The sequence below is a fragment of the Geospiza fortis genome, unplaced genomic scaffold (genome assembly GCF_000277835.1).
Source record: "Geospiza fortis unplaced genomic scaffold, GeoFor_1.0 scaffold1, whole genome shotgun sequence".
NCBI lineage: Eukaryota > Metazoa > Chordata > Aves > Passeriformes > Thraupidae > Geospiza > Geospiza fortis.
Genome location: NW_005054320.1, coordinates 544,143 through 568,449, shown reverse-complemented (window position 1 = coordinate 568,449; position 24,307 = coordinate 544,143). Strand labels below are relative to the sequence as shown.

The following is a 24,307-nucleotide window of genomic DNA, read 5'->3' as shown; positions in this document are numbered from 1 at the left end:
ATGAGGACAAGCAAAGACCCCAATAAAATTTCTTCTACTCTTCCATAGCTACCACCCCCATTAAAATAAGAGACATAATTGAACAAAGCAAAACCCAATTTTCTGGTATGAATATAGCAAGTAAATTGTCTCCTTCCATTTCCTAGTTGGTTTCAAAGCCCTTGACACCATTTTCTGCCAATAAAAGCAAGACTTGCTCTTGACTTCAAATGAAGCTCTGATACCACCTCAAATTAAAGGACCATCGTCCCAGTGCACTGCTTAGTTTTCAACCTCTTAATTGTTTTCCAGATGTTTCCCATCAAAGTCAGTACCACCTTTCAACAGTGTCAGCTTGATATTTTTATTTTTCCCTTAAATGACTATTCTTGATATAGTTTTCTCAGCTCTTACAATACCAAAAACTTATCTTGGGCCGGGGAGTTTCTACCATTAAGTTTAGTAGAGGCATCCAACTAACATAATATGTTTTGCATCCCAAACACTAACATCTCCCTGCTTCAATCCTCCTGCTATACCACATCCTTCAAATTTCTGGGACTCACTTCTGCTTCTGTTGCAAATTCAAAGCCAACAATAAGCCAAATGTCAGAGAGAAGAAAGTAGAAAGAGATGGATGAATCATCCCTAAAAACCAGATCACTATCTTCAAAGTCTTAGGTTTAAATCCTGTCTTGGTATTATCGGCTTATCATTGTTAAAAAAAAAAGTCAACAAGAGAACACAATACTTTTAAACGAGAAACCATTTTGGATTTAGCCTACTATGAAGTATTTGAGAAGTGACCAGTTCTACAACAGGTAAGATAATTCAATACTGTCACAATTTACTTGGGTTAGAATTTGTCATATTACAGAAACAAAGTTTTGGAAGTAAAGGTTCCTTGGAGAGTTGCTGCGTGTTAACATAGAGAGTCAAAATCTGTCTGGTTCCAAAAACCACAACAGAGTGGCCAAAAATAGTTCTCTCTATTTGCAAAAAACAATCCCATTCAAGATGCAAATGTCCCCTTTTTTTACCTCCTACAAGACAAGGATCTGCTATCAATTACATCTAATCCACAAGTGAGTTGGCTATGAACAAATTACAAGATCTCTCTTTGCATATGCCATTTTACTGAGTGGCAAGGACCTGCCTGTGTATGTATTACTTGTATATTTGCACAGATACATACATACTACTGTGTCTTGACTTGCTGTTCTTGCTAAATTATCCTTAGATGTTAAGTACTTAAAAATTGAATAATAATTCTGTGCAGTTAGGTCTTAAAAATCATCTCTTTCAACTGCTGAAAAGCTTATGTAGCAATTCCTTTATGACAGCAGGGAAAGTCAGCTTTCCATGGAAGAAGACTCAAAGTCTGAGAGCAAATGATTTGGAAATTTATGATTCTTTCCTTCTTTCTCCAACCACTGCTACTCTAATGTCAAGTAGTCAGTGCGGATACTCCATAACACTCTCCCCACAGTGTCTTGCCTACAAAGGTTTCACACTGGAGCTAAACAGTTTCCTTAGGATTATTTTCAGTGTGTGCTCCCCCACCTCTATTTTGGTAGCATAATACTAATATTGCTATCAACAGTTTCTCTCATCAATCGTCCACTTTCAAAGTTCAGTGTGCTTTTGTGGTTTCCAGCTGGGATTTTCATGCACCAAATAAAAGACTTTGGTATTTTTTTGGGACACAAGAGAAACTTATTATTATTGTAACCTCCAGGATGGAAGAATATTCAGAAAGACCACTAAAAATTCAAAGCCTGCTAGATCAGGGAGCAAAAGCCGTTTGCTAAAGAGCAGTTTGTCAACATCCCTCCAATATGTAATTTAGAAAATAAGAGAGTGCCCGTATTCACAAGGCACTCTCAGAACAGAGGTTTATATATGAAGCAGCAAAACCTAAAACCAACTATCAGTCTCTGCTATGTTAATCCTCACAGTGTCCACTCTACAAGAAGGTGACTCCTGTGCTTACAAAAAACACCTTTCTAGGATTGCTGCCTAACAAAGGCTGGCTTTACTTTTAACAAAAGTAATCTCTTAAAGCCTCACAGGTCACCTCTTCCTTGCAAGGGGAGAAAGGGAAAGCCTCAGTAAACAGTTTGAAGGTGAAAGAACACAGAGTCAAGAAAACAAAATTCAATTCCTTGTGTAAGAAAACTGAGTAAATCAATATTGTACAAGGAAGTGCTTTATATATCAAACTGACAGCATGTTTTGGAAAACTTACTTCAATGCTTGAACTCCACTAGGAGCATGACTTGCTTTTGCTGGACAGCTATGGAAAAAGTTTAGCTTTACATCATTGAATTAATAAAAATTGCAAAAATGGCTAGGCCTTAAATGCCATATAAAAACAAGTATCACACTTCAAAAACTATTTGAGTATTTCTCTATTCCTATAATGATGTAGAATCTCCTGAAGCTGGAAGCTGAAGATACTATTTAGTTCCTGTCAAGTACTTCTCTTTCATTTCTGTATTTCACTTCAAGAATATTAACAAGATTTAGGAGCACAACAGAACTTACTAAAAATATAGCTTTGACTTCAACAATGAATATCAGGACCAAAACCAAGTTTTTGCTCAGCTACATTCCAAACCTACAACACATTTCAACTTAATAGGTATTTTTTTCTAGCAGGTATTAGGTATTTTTTTCAAGCTTAACAACTACGAGCATGGTGACTGTTCAGAAACATTAACTTCATAAACACTTTTTGACAGCTTCATAATTAAAATTTGAAAGATGGTGTGATCATACAGCTTTGTCTGTTAACTTCCAGGTTTCAGTTCACATTTTATGCCAAGTTTTATACAGTGGCTAAGAGCAAAGACAGAAAAATAAGCTAATTGATTATTTCAGCTTATTGGCTCTACAGTACATCACTGCCATGTTTACTATTAAGAGATACCTGGCGAGTCAAGTCAAATATTACAGGTAGTAAACTAATTGATTATTGGTCACTGGCCCATCCTGCATCATTTAAGGGCATTTCAATTAAAGAAACAATCACTTTGTAAAGTTATTCTTAAGAGTTACAAGAGAATGTACTTAGTATGTTTCTGAAAACAATACAGGTGTTACACTAATAATTGCTTCAGCTCTCCTTTTTTTATCAAGTCTCCTATATACAAAAAGTTTATACACAGTGCTTTTAATAATTTTGTCAGCATGATCAACATAACACTTTTAAAGACTGAAATTTACTGACAGCTAAAACCTTTATGGTTACTGGTGGACCTACCTGGCAGAACTATGACCCTGTATGATTCTGCACACTAAGTGAGGCTCAGTTTTGTTGCTCCCTGAAAACAGCTAAGGTTTGCTAATTGCAGTTAAATTGCTACAGTAAAACCAAGTTGCTGAGCACAGCTGAAAAGCAGCACACACATAAACAGCGTCCATCAATTCACAGCAAATGCCAACTGCTGCAGCTTAACTATCTCTGCACTGAGCTGTTTTAAACTGTGTAAGATTTGCATAAGGCTAGAACAGAAACCATCACCACCGCCCAACTAGCCTGTATGCCTACCCTGCTTTTCAAAAACTTGATTCATTTTAGGAAATATTATCTATGATTTCCTGGTTGGCCTGTTTTAGTCTGTTAGTTGAAAACATAATCTGAATGACAACCTTTAATTTTAATGTATGACAGTCACGGTAAAAAGCACGAGGTCTATTTAGATCACATTGCATTTACAGAACTGACAACTTGAATAATAGTGGACTTGAAAAAACTTTTCCCCATTCCTTAGAATAGGGCTGAGAACAGAGCTATAAACTGCATTATTATTTTTTGAAAGTTAAATTCAAGTCAAACATTTCACTCCATTTAATGATGATTTTCTAATTTTTTGAATTGATATTTCTTACCATGTGCCAGTTTTTGTAATTGTTTTGAGACTGCTATGCAGCCATGAAGTCTTCTCTATAGAAGCAAAACATCCAAAAGTAACTCTCACAGAAATAACTTTCATAATAATTGGTAGCACTTGAAATCTTTTAAATTATATAAAATTCTAGGTATTATGTAGTTTACAAGTAATTCAACTGTCTCAAACTATTTAGAAGTTTCCAGTTAACTAGCTCATTGACCAGACAGTTAATTAGAACTTACTAGCTTTCCACAGTGGCCTACAGTGACTGACTTCAACATTATCATTCATTCTAAAGATGCAGAGAGAACTGTCAAAAGTGAATTCTGACCGATGTGGTTTCAAACATTTCGTACTTATAGTTTTAGTCTTATATTCTCATTCTCATTTTAACTCTTAAGTGTTCATATGGAGTTTTAACAAAGAAGTCATCTATGTTTGTATCCACCATCTCTGCATTCTCTAATGGGCCAACATGTGCTTTGACACTTAATTTACTTAATGAAATAACTAATGTCAAGAACTTACTGGAAAGCAGCAACACAATACAACATAATGAAGTTTTAATTTTCATGTCTATTATCTTCCTTCAAAATCCCTGTAATATTAGCATTTATTCATCAAGCTAATTTACTTAATCCCTTATGGAAATCTGAACAGCTTTTCCACACGTGTATAGAAGTATTCATGCTTATTGTAAGTCATAGTGCTCTTTCACAAAAAAGGTGTCACAGTAAAACATTAATTACATTGTGTTAATGATGCAACGATGTGTGTTCCAGCAGCAGTAGTGCTACACAGACACACAAATTCGCTACATGGTACTAAGTAGATCAGCAAGAGTTCTGCATGAGGTATTTAACTTGATGATTACTGGGTATCTGCACCCCGAGAAAATGACACAAGTAACTGGTATAAAATGCACACAATTCAGAACATAACCCTAACTTCCTTAAAAGAGCATCTTTAGCTTTTCTACACATAATTGTTCACCTTCCACTAACATCTGTTTTCTCAATTTATTAAAGATGACATACTACTTAATGCAATGTGTCTTGTCAAACACAGGTTAACACCACACAAAAAGTTAAATTACCAAGAGAAAATAATCATCTCAGAAGCACCTTAACTGTAAGAATTTCCACTATATGTTCCTATTCAAGAGTCAGTTTAATCCCAAATTGTGCTGTAGCTTTTAAATCCACACTTTCAATGGTTTTTCACACAAAAAGCATATATTTTTCATATATTTCATGCAACAACTGGCTCTTCAGTTTGCTAATTTGATCACTGACAAAAAAAATGTTCCAAGTTAACATACTGTCTTTGCTAAGAAGTAAAACTTACCTAATATGTAGATAGTCTTCTGATCACTTTTCTGACCAAGAGCATTAGTCACCTTACAGATGTAAGTCCCAGTGTAGTTATAAGTCAGAGGGCTGCTGAATTGCAGAGTATTGTTAACAGCCAACAATCCTTCAGGCCACTGTCCATCCAACCTAAAAGAACAGTTATATTTCAAATGTGTATATTTACAACTAGTTTAAACAGAAGGAGTTTAAAATAATATTGCCAATAATCTCTAGAATGAATTTTTCACTGTGCTCTGACACTTCCAGTGGGCTTTCCTTCAATATTCTCAGTGCACACCTGAAGGTTTACTCAGTATTTAATTTCTGGGCCAAATCCTTTAAATGTCAGATCTTCTGGAACTAGCAAGCTGTCTAAAATCAACACTACTACAGCTAAGAAAACAACATCTCAAAAGAACTTGGAGGAACAAGACAACCCAAGCTCTGAAAACTAACAGTCTAACTAAGAAGCACTTCTGCTGTCAGGATTAGCTGCCTGTTCATTTGCATCCAGAAGATATTTCTGTCCACACATTCTTAATTTAGAGGACATTTTGACTAGAACTTCTGAGCAAAAATTCAAGCAGTTTCTCCTCTCCTGAACTGTCTTTTCTTATCTCCCATCATTCTTCTGTCTAAATTACAGCACTGAAATGGAATGTGGTACTTGGTGATATACCTGGGGAAACAACTGGCTGAAAAAAATGGTTTTTATCAACTGACTTTTCTAAATCTATCATTTCCCTGTACAAGTCTGTCTCAGATTGCAGTAACAACTGTGTAAATGCAAGAGAAAAAGGGGAAAGGGCAAAGGCCCTGGAACTATTCTAACAGAGCTGCCAACTGTCCATTAAACACCCATGTAATTCCATGTCATTGAAATCCATTTTGATTTATCTAAGTACCTATTAACAGCCAAGCAGGCCTAAATCAATATTCAAACTAGATCACTAGATGACAGTATCTTGAAAGCATTTAGAAAGTGTGATTTTTTTAAGTAGTATTGAACAAAAAGGCAACCATCACTTTAAAACATGTACTCAAAGAAAAAGAAACAAACACTTCACAGTTAACACTAAATACAATCTTCAGAAAATGTGGTTCAAGACAAGATCCCTAGTCCTTTGCTCTGATTATTGCCCAGAATTGCTGACAAAAGTCATCAGTCACATACTTCATAATTCATAGTACCAGAAGTACTTATTTCAAGAAATGTTATAAAAACAGTCAAGTGGTTTGAAAGCTCTATCCTAATAAAATTCTCATACATGCAACATTTAAAAATATTACTAACCATGAAAATCTCACTATCCCAGTAAATACAATGCCATCTTGGATTCCAAGGGATAAATCTGGTTGGTAAGGTAGTTCTACAACCTATTGTAATCTGACACCAGTCAAACAGCACACAGTTCAACACAGCACTTCTCCAAGCTCAAGCTACCCTTCTTTTACATGGATTTCCCCCCTACACATGAACTTTCTTATTCACCAGTACTAGATTTTTGAATGGGTTTTGTTGTTGCTCAGAAAGGCATACCAGGTTTATTCCAGAAAATTTAGATTTCCTGTAAAAGTTTCTTCCATTTTAAGTTTAGGAAGTCTAACAGTGATCTCTGAACCTCAAATTGCTTTAAATGTATTTAAATAGGTTCATTTCTTCTAGAATTGTGAACACTTGTAGTATTGATTAGTTCTTACGTATTTTTCAAATTCAAATGAGAGAACTAAGAACCTAGTGCATCCGAAGAAGCAAATGGTACAGCTGTTGGGGGCTTTTTTTAAACACAGGAATTTTTATGTGCTCAAATTTCTCATCACAGTGATTTTGAGCTAACCCTGGGATGGTAGTACACAGATTCATGAAATGTGGATGATATGTAAGCTTTTAAATTTTTTCATTAGAGGCATATGTAAATAATAGTTGGATCCTTATTAGAGTTACTGGTTTTTGCTCTACATGCTGCAACACAGAGAGCTCAGCATACCTTGACTTTACCCTAAGAGTAATGACAAACTGTTTAGGCACATAAATTTACAAGATATGACCTGTATTCATACAAACACACATCTTGTACTCCCCTTTTAAAAAGCTGGATAAAACCAATATGACCAATACAAGTCACATACTCTTTGTATTCAAAACATGCATTTACTGTAAGCAAAGTGATTATACCACTTGAATCATGTGCCAAGTCCCTTTTCATAAATATTTACCTGGTCCACATAAATTCCATAGGTAATGGATTTGCATCGGCATTACATTTGAGCTGAACATTTCCCCTTCCAATGAACCAGTTTCCATCATAGCCAGTTACTGAAACTTCTGGGGCATCTGACAAAAAAAAATTCATCTATGAACAATCACAATTTTTTACATTAAACGCAAATCACGTGTAAGATTGTTAGAACAGATAGGTACTTTTCTCCTGTTTTTTTTTTCCTGTGTGCTTTAGTTGTTGGTTGCCTTTTTGTTTTTAATTTAAAGACCACCACCAAAATATACAGAGAGCATGATACAGTTCCAAGCTACAACATTAATATGCAGCAGTGAACAAATCGTTTTAATCAGTGCAACTTTCCCAGTGTGTTTTCAGCAACCACACAGCACCCTGAGAAGTGAGAGGACTTCAGAAAAAAAGAATCAGTTTCATGTTTTTGGGAAGGAGGAATGGTAACTTAGAACTACTTCTCACTAAAAAGATACAGCAAAGGATCAGAAACAACCTTGGGAGAAACCAGATAATTAAGTAATCACCAAAAAGTTCACAGATGCCAACTATAAAGATTAAATTATCCATTGGCATCAAAATGTAGAATTATGTTATGGCTCTAAAAAGCCAGGAGGTGATTTCAGAGAGGCGTTGGAAAAATATTTAAAAGCCAAGGAACAGACAAACTAGTATGATTTGGGATAAGTTCTGGAGCCAAAATGGAGAAGCAGTTGCAAAAGCTAATAAGCGTTAGGGAAGACTGAAGAGCAAACACTGCTTCTCACTTGCTGCCGTGTACCTTACTATATAATCTTGTTAGTGTTAATGCATGTTTCAGAATTTCTAATCTCAGATGAAAACATTGAAGACCAACTTGCACCCTCACTTCACTTTCAACAGGAAACAATTATTCACTGTTTGAGACAATACAAATCCTCTTCAGTTTTATTTCTGTATCAATGACCCTCCAATCTAGAACTTTATTTCAAGACCAGTAAAATAAAGCAGTGTTAATCACTATTTTATGCCAAAATAAGTGATTCTTTACCAAACAGAAGAAAACCAAGCCAAAATCAAGTTCTAGTCAAATCAAAACAGCCAAGTCTACTTTTCCCAGCCGCTACATTTGTTCTACTTGAACTGACAGACTTCTGTGATTTAGGAACTTTAATGCAGCACACAGCCAAGACAGGCCACCTAAGGACGAACACGAAAATAGTTGGTTTTGTCCATATATGCACTGTCTAACAAAAAGGGACCACATGCCTAAAGCTTACTTGTCTTAACTGGTTTTAACTAAGCAACATTGTAAACCACCTTGTTTTGTATTCATGCCTTTTAAAAGCCATAAATTTTTTAAAGAAGCCTGGGGCAGGTTTGAATTATATTATGTTCTTGTTTCCTTGTGCTAGTTAGAGTAGACAAAGCTTGGTGAATAATCTGAAAGTAACTTATTGACCACCACAAGACCTATTTTCAACTTAGCATCTCATACATGAATTTTCATTAGCATTCTTTTTTAATACTGCTGAAATTGTAAGACACTATAAACAGCTTTTGGATCAACCCTCATGTTTATCCATGATTCAATATCCAAAACAGTAAAAATGTAACAGTATTCTAGCTTCATTACTTTATTTTCAATACAGAGACTCTAGGCTTTTGCTCCTGCCTGACCTGCCTCTTATCACAGCTTTCCTACACAGTTTCCGTTTTCCTGAAGCAGAAAGTGCTCATCTCCTTCCCGTGGAAGGTGTACACTGATTAAGGGTGAAGTTGCAAGATACAAACCAGGAGTAATTACCTCACAGAATACTTACACTGTATGTCCAACACGTAAGGGTATCGCATCTCCTTTTCAAAGGCAGGGTGCCTCACAATACAAGTTATGTGTCTTCCTCTTGCAAATCGTGTAGGGACAATCATATAGTGGCTTACAGCTGTCACTGTTTCATTTGAAAACAAAGTAGGGGTGGATTCCGCTTCACCAAGCCCTCCTTCCCAGACAATCTGCGCAGCAGGTTTTCCAGTGGCTGCTGTACAAGTGGCTGCTACTGTCCTATTTGCACCATCTATTAGAGGGTTTGGTCCTTTCTTTAAGCTCACAACAGGTTCAACTAAGGAGGGGGGAAAAAAGAAGATTTAAACAAGATTTAAACTTCACATCTTTGAAAGTGTCACTACTTAAGTTAAACAAGATCTAATCCGCTTGCAAATGCTCGTGTTAATCAGACAACTTAGAAGACTATGCATATCTCAAGAGATGACAGTTCTACATGGCTTTGGCCTGCTGACACTACCGCGCTTTGTCCACTCACTCAAGTTCAGTGTTGTTCATTCGATATATTTAATGCACTGAAAGGGAATTCCAGAGTGGTTAGGTCCAAAATGCCAATTGCAGTGCTTCATTTGCAGTGTCTGACAACAGCAAACTTAAGGTATTAGGTTGAAACAACACTGCAGGTTTTTTTTCAAAAAGCTTAGATTGTGCTGCATTTTCAAGCATTTAAGAATCAACCTATACCATCAGTTTGTGTCACTTGAAATCTACTTTAGTGTTCTAACATTGAGTTTAAGCTTTTCTTGATCAGTATTATAGAAACGACTTCCAAGCTGCATCTTTATTATATATACAAACCACACACTGAATAAAGGATCTAATAAGTACACAGAAATATGCAATTGTACATAAAATTTATCTAAGTTTTTAATATACAAAGTAATCTATATGTAAATAAAATTTCAGTAACAAAATACAATAAAAATAAAATTTGTTGTTTTATATAAAAATAAAATTTTTGCCTATATATATATTTTGCCTACATGGAACTCAATACTAAGACTAAAGAAATCTGCATGTGGAAGGACGTGACCTCCTTGTAAAGACACTGCTCACCCCAAAATTTTAAAAACTTGGGGAACACAATTCTTTCTAAAAGGAAGTTGAGCTCTTCATGGACAAGTCTACTGGTGAGGGCTATAAACTAAAAAGCTTCCAAAAAATTTCCTTTTGGTTTAGCAAATCAGTTTTGGCCCTGTACAAGTCACCCACCAGCTGCAGCCCGAGTCAGAAAAACTACTTGGTGCTTCAGATACAAACCAAACTGGGCTGTTTTAGAATGGCCCATTTGTGTCACCAGTCCTGTAAGGGACAGATTTGCAGTAGTGTACCAGCCTGTTCCACAATCCTGGTCTCTTGCTCTAATCTGGCTACTGAAATCCTCTGAAGGAAGGTCATTGCTACTCACCACAATGCTTCAGAATCCACCTCAGTGGATCAGCCCTCACTAATCACAAAGCAGAGATAAGTCTTGCAAGTTCTGTGCCTTTCAGTATCAGAAGGAAAAAAGTTAGTTCATGGAATTTCTTTCCAATAAATTGAAGCTGACCCACAGACACATCTTGTAACAGAACAGAGCTAAGTACCATACCTGGCAAGTTCTCCAACTACCTATACCTTCCAAAGATAACAAATATTTTCAGCTTCAGCCCATTTAATGCCAGGATCAGTTTTTGACTGTTTTCTGCTCAGTCTAACACTGCTCATGTCTGAACAAGTTGGTTTATCATTTGCTCAATTATACTAAAAGAAAAGGCAACTATTAAATGGATAACCTTACAAAAATTGTTTGTAAGGTTATCCATTTGTGGATCCAAAATTGTGTTTTCTGTTCTACGCATAGAAATGCTTGAAGAATACAAGTTGTCATGAAACGGAAGATTGTTTGGGCAGATACTAAGAGCAAATTATTTTCTACTTTGTTTCTCTGAATGCCCATCCTCTGAGATTTGTTAGTAACCCTACTGAAAATAAGCCAATAGCAGGTTTTTTTCTACCAAGTTGCACACTCACTCTTCTAGATCTGAAGTATTTTTAATACAGCTTCTTTCAAAATCTGATTCCCTGCTCTGCAACACCTGCAACAGCTAGAGCTTTGTGCACTAAGCTTGCATATCTGAACTGATGTACACATGAAGCATTATCTCATCCACAAAAAAAGCCTTTAAAACCTAGTATGGAGAACTTGACATAACACAGCTTTGTTTTTTGACCCACAATTTGGTTTTCCTGATTTAACATGAACACTACTGCCTTGTCCTCCCAAAATCACTGGTAGAAATCTCTTCAATAGCTTCTGCATTACTAAAATGCAGAAGTATACACCCAAATTTATATTTAGAATTTTACATACATGGAAGTTCTAATTTTTGCTGTATCTCTCCCTTTCCAAGATTTCCATAATAGTAAAATAAATTAAATTAGCAGCTATCATTAGCATTTCATGCCAAAACTCTAGATTCAAATAATTTCAGCTGGAAATAAAAGCTTGATATGTTCTATTCCTTTGATTTTTCTTCAAACCAAAGTATGCAACTATGTAATTTTTTCTCCACCTCTTTGTGAAGAGATATGTAAGTAAACAAGAACTCTTAACTAAGTTGCATAGATGTCCAGACCCAAAGAAGACTACTCAGTACTGTACTTTTAGAAAAAGAAGCCTTCAAGTAGCATGATAAACTAATTTTAAACACCTGCTTTCTCAAATGATACCAGAGATTTGTCAGTTTGAGTTCATTGTGCAATACTTGGTTTTACACTTGTCAATTAGACACCAAAGGTAAACTACTCAAAACTACTCAGTGTCATAAAATATACTTATTCCCAGTCCTACCTGTTTTCATGTTTAGGTTTTTTTATATATCAGAAATGTTTAGGCTTCTATTGTCATATCTTCTCATAAATTGTGATTTTTGTATGACACATCAACTGCAAGGTAACTAAATAACCACATACTGAAAAATGGAAAGCAATTGCTGTTAGGATACTTATTTCTACAGTTTATCATTCAGGACTATGTCCCAGCAACTGAAACAAAACAAGAAGAAGCCCAGATATTTATTCTATGGCCTTTCTAGATGTTTCAGTCATAGATTAAGAAGTATCTGGTTAATGAATCCATAACTACAAGGGGGCATTGACATCTCATCTCTCACAGTGCAAAACAGTTTTACCATTTTCAATTTGGAAAATAGATTATCCAAAGTAGGGTTTTGGAATTCTTTTTGGTTTAATTTTTTGTTTTGTGGAAGTGTAATTTCTACATGTAGTCCTCTTATCCCAGGACCATTCATTGTGCCACATGAGTGTGATTTTTAATGACCTTCTCTGCCCACAGTGGTGGTGGAGGCCACAAGAGGCAGCTGGGAGAACATTAGAGAAGCTGCTACACCCACTCAGTAGAAACCTTATGCTCTATTTAGGCCAAATGAAAAAGATAGTGAGGACAATGCTTTGTGTGGAAAAGGAAGCCATCAATCCCCTAAAATGCAAAAGCAAGACCTACTTTCACAGTGTAAGAGTTCCATCTAAAGCAACATTATGGTGTGAATTATACTTGAGCATTAAAGACAGGATGGTTGAAGCATGGAAGATAGATGGGCAGTTGTTCAAAAGGTCTCAACTGATTTGCACATCTGTGCTTGCTCTTTTACAGACTCATGACCACCACCTAATTTAATCCAGCTTATTCAACCTTCACCTTACAGTCAACATAGGCATACCAGAAATCTCTTGCTGCTCTGGTCCTTATACTTTTTTACAGAAAATGAACATAATATAGCATCCAGACATGAGCATTAAATCCTACTGCATCAAGTTTTGAGGCCAAAAAGCTGCTTCTTGGTTTTCTTGTACTTCATAAGCCTTTTTCAATTGCTTCTGTTGGTTTTAAAACTATTTTTCTGCACACACTGGGCACAGGTATGGATGATGTTGGCATGATTACAACACACACAGGATTATTTCCTCCCGACATTAAATTCACTGATTCCTTGGCAGTAGCATGACACTGGAAATTGTCATTTCCTTCATCGCATCTGACATGTACTTGATTAACTTCTTTCCAAAACAGTATTTCAAGTTTTTATTTTCTCTCACCTCAGAACCAGGAGCTTTATCTTTCTGTGTACTTTATCCTGTATGCTAATTAATACTTAATTATTAACTTATTAAGGTTTTCTTGTTTTAATAGTTTGGGGGGGAGGCAGTTGGCTTCTTTGTTTTAAGGCCCGTAAGTTCACTAATTTGCCATCTACTTGATACTTTTTCTTGGCCCTGAGTATTCTGTAGTACCCAATATCTATACTTCCTGACATACATAATCTTTTCATTCCTAATTGGAAGACTTTCTGCATTAGAGTGTCTAGGATCTAATTCATGACCTATGCCTTTGACACTCCTTTGTACAATTCATTCCTCACTTGTAGCATTGGTAAGAGCTAGGCTGCAGAGGAACAAGACCTACTTTATCAATACTCATGATAAGAAATCCAACTTAGCAAGACAGAGTTAAACCAAACCAAGTATTTTAAATAGTCATGGGCAGCACTCAAGTTAGTCACATAAAAATTATATCAGCTCTGCAAGCTACCTAGCAACAAGCCCTTTCTTCTGCCCTGAGACACCAGTTTGCTTCATTTGGTCAGCATCTTGGGATCTTGGGGAAACCAACAGCTTGACACAAAAATTATTTGCCATTTTTTGTGAGTTTAACCAGGTAAGTTTGGCAAATCAAAGTTTCAGAAAAGTTCAATACATCTCTTTGACCCTAAAAGCATTTTCGTATTTCCACTGTCTTAACCTCTTCTTTTACCGTGCATTTCCTTAAGATGACAAAGCACTAAACAAAGCAAACTGGGAGTGGGCAAAGTCACCAAACATGGCTCATCTGTTAAACTTGGAGCACACAAGAAATTTTAAATATGGTCTTAAGTGATCAGTGCACTGTGGCAAAACACAGGAAATTTTATCTTGCAGTTATTTCTTTCTTCCATTTGTCTTCAGTGTGTCCACTTTATAGTGTAAAAGCATCTAGTACATGACTAAGTATGTCCACTACACAGGGGAAGGAACCAAATTCTTTGCTGAATAAGAACAGAGAGGGACTAGGAAAAAAGGCAGTGCTGCTTCAACTGGAAACAGCCTCAGCCTTAGGACAGGAACTTTCACCCTACTTAAGGAAGAGTTTTTTAGACCAGTGGGAGAATGCAGTCAATGTATCATTGAAGATTATTTTAAGTTACATCAAGATTTAAATTACAGCAATTGCATTCCTTAAGATTCTGATGAGCTTGGAATTGCTGAGTTCAGGCCAGCAAAGTTCACAATTTATTAATGTACAAACATATTCTGAACATCATTACTTCCCCAGTATTTTGACAGTTTAAGCCTACAAGTCAGTGTAGCAAAGAGTTTCTAAAAGGACAGAAAATACACAGCTGAGGTCATAGAACTTAAGTCCAACAGAGGGTTGGCTACCTAGTTGTACACGCAAGTGAAGCTGCTGGTAACTAGGATGGAAAAGCACCTTTGCAAATAACAGCTGGGTTTTGCCATTTAGAGAGTCCTGAGAGACTTAGAGCAATTGGCAATCATCTACATCAAAGATGAAAAAAGCTATGATCAGAACCACTGTATGCCTGACTAATACTTCTTTGCCTATTTCAAATGCAATTTTTCATAACGTATATCCAATGAAACAAGTTGTGGTCCTTCTACTCTTCCAAATGTAGAATAATAAGCACATGAGACATATATGTGCTTTCCAAGTTCCTCCAGAAACCTGATATTATGAGTGCAAAATGGACACAATAACTAATGTTACCTGAAAAAAAAACCAATCTTAGAAAGAGGAACTGACTAGAAAAGGTGAGGGGACGCAGTAAGAAATTCCCACAGCTTACTGGTAAAGCACAATAGCTGAAACCTGAAGTGAAGAGACTGCTACAATAACCACACACATAGCCACTTGCAGTACTGATGGAAGTCAGGTGAAAAAGAGAACCATAAGACCACATGCTTTGTGCATCACACAGAATTTTGGTTAAGTTACTGGTTTCAAATTGGATTAGCCAGTTGCTTTAATGCATTTATTTTGCCCCACCTTGTGGTGAAAACCAGTTTACATACGGTGCTACAGCCCTCTGATTAATCCCATTGAATATTCTACTACTATGAAAAGCTGGTATCAAAGACCAAGAGATGATCCTAAAAAGCACATCTACTTACAGAAATAGTCATTCACAACCATCTCAGCTACAGAAAATATCATTTTACTCCTGGCAAGAGATACAGAAGTACCTTACACTAGTACAAGAAGAATACTCTTGTAAGGAGAGGGCAACTTAATAACAGGCTTTCAAGTTTCAGGGTAATCATTTTACCTTACACTGCAGTAACACCTGAGTTACTTGCACTTCAGCACTAATTCCTTATGACAGTAATACTCAGCCCTCAACAAGAGGGACAAAATTAGCATAAACAAACCCTCAAGTCTATAAAAGTTTCACATTATGACTATCCACAAACAGTCAAGAGCTTAAATTGACTCTTTCTTCCCACAACTCCCAGCAGTCATCTAGACAGTTTTGCTTTACATTTACATTGTGCAAAGAACAGTTTGCATCACCAGACCCAAGCAGCTATATTAAATTATCGTGTTAGCAGCATATTTATAAAATCATAGATTGGCGTTGGAAGGGACTTTTTGAAGGTCATCCAGTCCAATCCCCTTGCAATAAGCAGGGGCATCTTCAACTACACCGAGCTGCTGCAAAGTCCCATCCAAACGTTTCCAGGCATGGGGCATCGACCCTCACTGGGAGCTCTCTAACCTCATTACAGATGATGGACTATTTCACTGAGACAAACAGTTATCAACAAGGTTTAGAAATACCTGCTTTTTCTGAAGACCAGTGATTACCCACTACTAACTGAGGGAATTTGGCCAAGGCAGTAGCTAAACCCAAGCTCAGCAGCTTCCCAGCACATACACACAAGTCCCTGGTATCAGCATTGTCTGTCAAAGCTCTAAAACACTGCTAATACAAACTAAATGTTTGTTTTCAGCATAATGCCTAAATAGGAACTCATTATTTATTTTTAATAACTAGACAGTCAAATAACAAGTTCTAAAGAAGCAAGAACCAAAATAAGTCTCCTCTATGACATTAGTAAAAATTGCACACCTGTAATGAAAGCCCAGCAAACACATATTTTGCATTTTCTTTAGGTTAAATGGTAAAATTCTACTTATTTGTAAGTTATTTGCAGAATTTTGCTTTCAAAAAGAAGCTGACTTACCTAATACTGTTACAGTTGTTGACGACTGCGTATTTCCAAGCGGGAATGTAACTGCCTTGCAAACATATTCTCCTGCATCAGAAAAGCTTACATTTTTTAAGATGATTGTTGCATCAGTAAGTGAGTAGTTTTTAAATGCCACTCTTCCTTGGTATTCTCCTTGAACAGATATTCCATATTCAGGGTGATGAACAGCAATAGTCTGTGAACTTTTACCATATATCTTCTCCCAAGAAACTTGTGTTATTGTTTCATTTACATCAATTATGCATTTCAGTGCAACCTTCTTCCCCCAAACTGCTGTCACATGTGGATCAACAACTGGTCCAGCTAAGGCACCTAAAAACAAAGCAAGTGTTAGTTGCTACACAAGAAAGTTATGTTGCTTGGTTTTCACCGTAAGCCTTCTTCCATAGTTAGCTTACCTTTTTAGAAGAGAATACCTGCTTTTTTTCTGATTAACTGATTCACAACAGTGTGGAAATACTACAGAAACACATTTCAAACAAAAACATCAAACCTAGGCCCAGATCAATCATTTTTCAGAGGATACTACCACTAATACACAACTTCATATAAAACCAACCTGACAATTGTGTAACTGGGCTAACAGTCTTTTGGGAATTTAACTGGATATGAACATTCAGTGAATTCAGATTTACCAAAAAAAACCAAGACATGGTACTTTTTAGCAGTCTGATTACTGATCTAGAGCATCAAGCAAAAACTTAAGTTAAACTACTGCACTTACATGTTTCTCCTTAAATAATCTTTATGAAGTCATATATTTTATAAGTAGAAATAAGTGAAACTTCTAGCACTTACCATACCAGTAAATACTTAAACAGTAAAGCAACAATTAAAAAAACAAACAAAAAGCCCCTATCAAAATCCCACAAACCACTCCATGTTAACAGTGACAGTCACTCAAAGACCTCAACTTGAGCTTTCCTACCCTACCTCCTAATGAAGACATTTACCATCACACATATGCAATCCTTCTGCTTCAGTGCAGTGGTATGTCTTCACACAAGATCTTGTCTCAGACAGCAAATATGCAAGAGTAGGCATAGGCAAGTGCTTGCTTAGGATTCAACATATTTCTGCTTAATACCTAAAATGTCTTCTACAGTAGCAACTATATTCTAAGCTCAGCATTTTACACCATCCTCCTTTCAAAAAAGGAAATCCACTAGGACAAAGCAGTTGAGTATACCACAGGTTCACAATTTCTTTTGCCAATAGATGCTCCAGCAACTTGACTCATTAGTTCCCTTGGAGCAAACTGACCTGATGAAAAAGAACCAAAGTCTTAGTTCACAGTGTATTTCTTTTTTCTGAGCTCAGATTTTAACAGAGCTATTTCAAATGCTCTGATTCTCTCTTCAGATACCAAGTCAGTACTCAAGCTGTTACTGAAGTTAACTGATGAAGCAAAAGTCAAGTATAAATTTTATTAGCCCCATTCTCATAAGCATGAGGAAGTCATCCATCTTGAGACATGAGCTAGCTGCCTTTTCACTCACCAAGCTCATAAAAAAGGCAAGCCATGCATTCAGGAAATAAGTCCTTAAAAGCCTTTATCTACAAATCCATTGTTAAAAGCTTTCTGCTTCCCATTGATTGATTTTTCATTGTTCAAACTATTTCTCAGTCAATGAAGTCACCCAAAAAAGTGATTTAGCTATGGATATCTTCAGTATAAAACTACTGACTAACATCAATAGTATGAACACCTTAAGATACACATATAAGTCAAACTAAGCCAGAAGTTCAGACCAATATTGTTGATACATCAGTAGGTAAGTGGGGCTGGTGAAGGGACAAAAAATAACAAGAAAAGTAAAAAAAAACCCATAACACGTTTCCAATAGATACTACCTGCCATGACAAATAGTGAAAGAACATTCTGTCTATTCTCCTCATGCCTTTTATCTAATACATTATTGTAACAGACACTGGAAAGAGGGTAGCTATTTGCAAACTGGCTTGCACAGAGTTCTGTCCAAAATTCATCTCCACTTGCCATTGCTACATTTAAACATAAGGTGGAATGTTCTTTTAAAAGTATTCGATTATTGCTTTCTACCTTTTAAATAAATTCACAAGTTACATTTGTGAAATGTATTTCAGAATGTATAGGATATAAATATTCTGTAATGTAATTTAAGCAAAGAAAAACACTTTCATTCAGGAATCTGCTCTCTGCAACAGTTAAATCTACTGAATCTTATCCTATACTTTATCATAGTGATTAGCTGTATATAATCCCAAACAGCTTAGTACAGAAAAACCCCACAAGTGAACTTACAAAAACCGTTCACACTTCTGCGGAAGGTAACAAACTAAACTGAAAAAATATCCCAGTTAACTGAACACATGAGCTCTTTTGCTTCCTTTTTTTTTTTTTGACAACTCTGCTCCCAGTAATTGGAGGCTTTAGCTATATAAAGATGATCATTGTACATTTAAAAAGTCAATACTCAACAATTTTCCCACCAAGGAATACTTCTAACAGGTCATTTGTGCTATGAGAACATTGTGCTCTCACATGAATTACATGAATATTTTCAGAAGTCAAACTTTTTAATTGCTGCTATTTTCAAGATTTACAGACTAAATTGAGCAGGACCCATATATATTTATAGACATAAACAAACTTGCAGGTATAGAATGTTGATCAGTTAGATCTTTTTTCTTCCCTTTCTCCAGCAAGAGAGGTAGAAAGCTAACATATCACTACTCCAAATTTTACATTTTTACATTTATCTCATCTTCTGACACATGGTCAGACTCCAAAGACCAAAAAAACCCAAACCAACAAACAAACAAACTTATCTTCACAAATTATTTAACTTGAACTTACATACAGCTCATAAAACAGTATATAGGCTCCAAAATGTTTAAAGTGCTAGAAATAGTTTAAATCTGACGTGCCAATGCCACATATTTGATTTGGAACAGTATCTCCATCCAGTTATTATTTAACTAGCTGTAGTTGCACAGCAATCAAGTTAATAGTTCAAACTAGCAAGCTAATTACCATGCAGATATTCAGGCTCTCCAAGGCTCAGGATGCTTAAGATAAATATTTCCTTTGACATAAAGACTTCCACTCAAGAGTCAGTATTCTGCTCACAGATTGTAATTGAATAACAAGCTACATGTCTCCCCCAAAATAACACATTTAGAGGCTAATAACGCACAAGGTTCTGAAGAACAAGCCACTTCAAGACCACACTATTCAGGTCCTTAACTGATCCAAATTTAGGACACACAGGCACACAGAACATGCATTTATTGTTTTAATGAGGCCTGGCCCTCCTCCTCTTGAAATCTGACCTTTTCTGCCTCATGGTCACAATACTGAAGTCTGTCATTCTCAACAAAACTTCTGGATACACTTTGTACTTACTTAGTAATAAAGATGTTTTGTAAATTCTCAAGGTAAACAGAGCATCATGAGGTTTTCTTACTTTTTTCTTTATATTTGCCCAAGTTTTTACAGATCTGCCTTCCCTCTCCTTTTTGCTTCCTTGGAATACATAAAATTGTACTGTTTCACACGGACCCTGATGAGATTGCCATCTCAAGCACTTTAACATGATTCAATTTCAGCTAAATCCCTATGCACTAACCGATTTTTGATCACAGTGATCCAATGCCATGCTTGGCAATAAAGTCAAGAATACTACCTGAAATAGCAAAGCAATGACTCTACTCATGCAACTTGACAGAATGTTTAAAGAGTAAACAAAACAAAAGGATCCCTAAGGCTCACTTGCAGCATTAAAAGCCACAGAACTAGGTGCTATCAAATACTGACCATGATAATATTTTCAACATCAATTCTGAATTAAGCTTCTACTACTAACTGAAAAAAAGATACTGAGGAATTAGGACAACCTTCATAACACAACAAAGTATTCATGATTTGGAATGACAGAATACTTTCCATATTTACAGGCTTGTTATTTGTTGCAATAAACAGCAGATTTAGATTTTCTATATGAAGCAGCCATGCACAAGTCTAACTATAAAAGCAATGCATTTTGCTACCCACTTAACAGCACCCTTCTGGCAAGACAGGGTGACCATACTGACCCTTTCTAGCCACTGATTTTCCACAACCTGTCAACTATTTCCACAAGACAAAGCCAAACTACAGAAGAGCATAAAACTGAATTTTTCCCCTCCATCAGCAGGTTATTCAGCTCATGGGTATACATGGCCTTAGCACAAACTAGTGGTAGGGAACTCAGAAGAGGTCCAATCACAAACGGAGCAAAACAACAAGAATATTCCATTTTGCAGACAGCAAGTTGCTATGTCAGCAGAACACTCTGAAAGTCAGGCTAAGCATTATTGTTTGGCCAGTTTAATTTCAGCTGACATCAGAAAGCTTATTCTTGCAGTCCTCCTCCTCCTGTGTCAGCACTCATCAGGTACCTAAGAGACCCGTACCTTCAAAAACTCACTTGTTCTCTTCCCGATTTAACCTTCTGTATTAGCTCAGCCAATCACAGGAGGCGGTGCAGCACAGGCAATGAGCACAGCTCCACAAATCCAGCGGCATTTTCAGGTTTGTTTAACTGGAAAAACAAATCACTTAAAGGCACTGCAGAAAACAAGCTGAAACCTCAGCTTAGGGCTTTATAAAAATATATGCCTAAATGACTGGGAAGACAGTATGTCTTTTGAGCATCAGGGCACAATCAAATTTCTGTGTCAAAAAAAAGATCAGAACCAAGGAATGGAAGAGATTCAAGATTAAGTAGTACAAAATGCCTCAACACCAGCTTCCGATTAGAAGTGCTAACCAAGTACATAGGAAAAAACTGCACTTAAATCAAAGAGAAAGTATTATAACCTAGTGTTACTCTCACCTAAGGATCTGCTTTATCGCAATCCTTGCTCGAAGTGGAGTGCCAATCGGTTTTTTGAGGACAAGTGAGCTGAGATCAGGAACAGCACGAGATTAGCTTCTATAAGTGTTGCATTTACAGGACTCAGCTCAAGTTCCTTTTTTTTTTTTTGTACAGAACTTGCCTTATTTTTTTAAAGAAGAAAACCAGGAATGTATTACTTCCATCTCAGAGAGCAAAAGTTAAAACCTTGTTCCACGTTTAGCATACAGTATAACAGGCATACAGAAGCCTACCAGAATGTAAAAAGTTTCAGTGAAATGACGCATAGCAATTTGATAGTCTGAAGCCAAGACTACTGAAATTCTCAGGCTCAGGTTGCTTTTTCATTTTACTGAAGGTTCAAGGGATTCTATCTTTTAAATCAACTTTACCTAATACCAAGAGGAAACTAAAAACATTATGATGTAGCGCGTGCAAATCCATCACTTGCAAATGGTTAACTTCTGAATGTTAACTTCCTATGCCTGCAAATGGCCCAAAGCAAAGTTCCAGTCTTGAGTTGGTTTATGGCATGAGTAGCTCTCCTCTAGGTGACTCTAGCTCTCCTCTAGTAATAGCATGACTTCTTACAAAAACCATAGAAAGGGGAATATAACTTCTAGTTGAAAATTATAAAATAAAGTTGCACAAAGTTGTGTCTTTTCCAAGCAACCGAAAATTCAAAGAGACTGGCAACAAGAACTGTGTGAAGAGGTCAGTCTCAATTTCAGTGCTGTCTCAAAAGTTAGCTGTTGCTGAAGGGTTTTACTAACATCAAGCTCTAGACTGATGGATTCTCAGTTAAGTGCTATCACAGGATGTTCTGCAGAATTCTGAAACACTCTGAACCACCATCTGGCTGCTCCTAAAGGTACCGCTGACACAGTATCACACCATTCAGACAGGAGGCTTGTCGTACTCTGCTCCTTCATTCCCTGCAGCTGATGGAAGAGACTCTCAGTTATCTCCCTCTAGTTGCTGCATCAACATGTGTATCTACATAGAAGGAGTAAGGAATAGAAATAGTTGCTGGGAAAGCTACAGCTACCATTTGTAAGATAGCATCCAGAGCCCAGAGAGAGGACTCTGCCTGTTAAAAGGCCAGGTAATGCAATACTGGACAAAGAACTGTCATCCTAGTGCAAAGGAGTCAAAGATGACAACGTATGCAAACCTCTTCAGCTCCACAATAAACAATTATCTGCAAGACTAACATTTGCAACACAGAAAGCAAAGAAAGAGATTTCAAAGAGACACTTTACTCCAATGCAACACAAAGTCAAAGTAGTTACAACTTAGAGTTTAACATTAGCTTGAGCCCAACTCATAGAGTCAGGAGTTGGAGCTTCAGAAAAACTCTGCCCCTGGAGTCAGACTTAGCTGTTGCCCACCATTCTTATTTCAGAATGCCATTTTCACATGTGAACCAGTGCTTCTGTTCTAGTTTATCTCCATGTAAGACAGCACTTGTGCCCCTGCATACTCTGCTTACCACCATGCTGCACAGACCTTTAGTATCAAGCAGTAGGACAATCTAAGACACTAGAGGAAGCTAAAAAGGAATGTTAGGCTCATGATTCAAATGGAGTTGGGCAGGACACTCTTAGAAAGCCAATTTTATAAGGTCAAAACTTTAAATCAAACTACTCACTAAGAATGTTTACAAAGTCCCATGAACTTTAAAACTTCGTGTGGAATTTTGACTTAGACAATATTAACATCAATGTCCATTTTACATATTCTTACATTATAATCTTTTATACATATTAACACACAGCAAATTAAGACATACATGTTTATCCTGACACTAAACTTTCAGATGTTTTAAAATATGTTGAACTAATAAGGCAGGCTATGAAGCAGGTGGAAGTTTTTCTGTAATTAATATTTCCAACTCTGTTTCACCAAGTTTTCCAATCCCATCTCCTTTAAAAGGAATAAGCAGGACAATGAGGTACTATTTTTCCAATAAATAGGCCAGGCTCAAAAGCAGGACTGGAGGAAGACATCTCATTTCAAGTCCCACTCCCTCAAAAAACTAGTATAAGAGTAAAAAAGTAGTTCAAAAGTTACCCATATACACACCACTACTGCTTAACCACCACAAAATGCTTCACACCCCCAATTAAATAAATTCAAATCCCTAAGTATCAGAGCAATAAGTATAAATACACAGAAGAGATTGAAACAAGCAATCCTTAATGTAACTCAAACATCTTACTGGAAAGTTTGTTAAAGAGTTCCAGATGATCTTAGAAATCTTTTGAAACACAAAAGATGAGTCAATAGTTCTGACAAACTGATCTGGTGAGAAAGGCTGAAGTCCTCCTGTGTGGCATCCAGTTTAAATACATAACCAAAATATTTAACAGAAGACTCGAGGCCAAAAGGAGAATTGTACATCTGAATCTTGGTGGGGCTGATGACTAATGCATTATACACAAAGAAACAAGTGAAGCTACACTTAAACCTTTCCCAGTCAGGCAGAAAAATACCTTCAAGCTGCAGCGGATCCAAATTAGACTAGCAGCCAGCAGGAACAGGTGTAAGTAACACATCAAGGATGTTAAATAACTGGTTAGAGAGCAAAGTGTGTTCTGAAAGCTACAGCCAAGTGCATGGTGATTACATATCAAGAATTGAAAGTGACACTACAGAATATCCTAATATAGAAGTATATGGTCTATCCAGCATCAGTGAGGCTCCATCTGGAGTTGTTCAGCTTGAACAGCACACTATGTATTAGCCATCTAGAGAGTCTGAAAGCGAAGTGCACTCAAAGGCCCAGAAAACATGACATACAGGAAAGGACTGGAAG

The 24,307-nt window shown here is 36.6% G+C and overlaps 1 protein-coding gene across 1 annotated transcript in view; it reads right to left on the bottom strand.

The window, feature by feature from the left end:
• NECTIN3 (nectin cell adhesion molecule 3) overlaps positions 1 to 24,307 on the bottom strand; it is a 59,640-nt gene that overhangs the window by 21,371 nt on the left and 13,962 nt on the right. The window contains exons 3-7 of the mRNA XM_031056693.1: positions 17,408 to 17,421; positions 16,583 to 16,946; positions 9,261 to 9,557; positions 7,445 to 7,562; positions 5,223 to 5,374 (exon numbers count right to left, since the gene is read on the bottom strand). Of these exons, the coding sequence (XP_030912553.1) occupies positions 5,223 to 5,374; positions 7,445 to 7,562; positions 9,261 to 9,557; positions 16,583 to 16,946; positions 17,408 to 17,421 (945 nt within the window). The remainder of the gene's footprint in view (positions 1 to 5,222; positions 5,375 to 7,444; positions 7,563 to 9,260; positions 9,558 to 16,582; positions 16,947 to 17,407; positions 17,422 to 24,307) is intronic.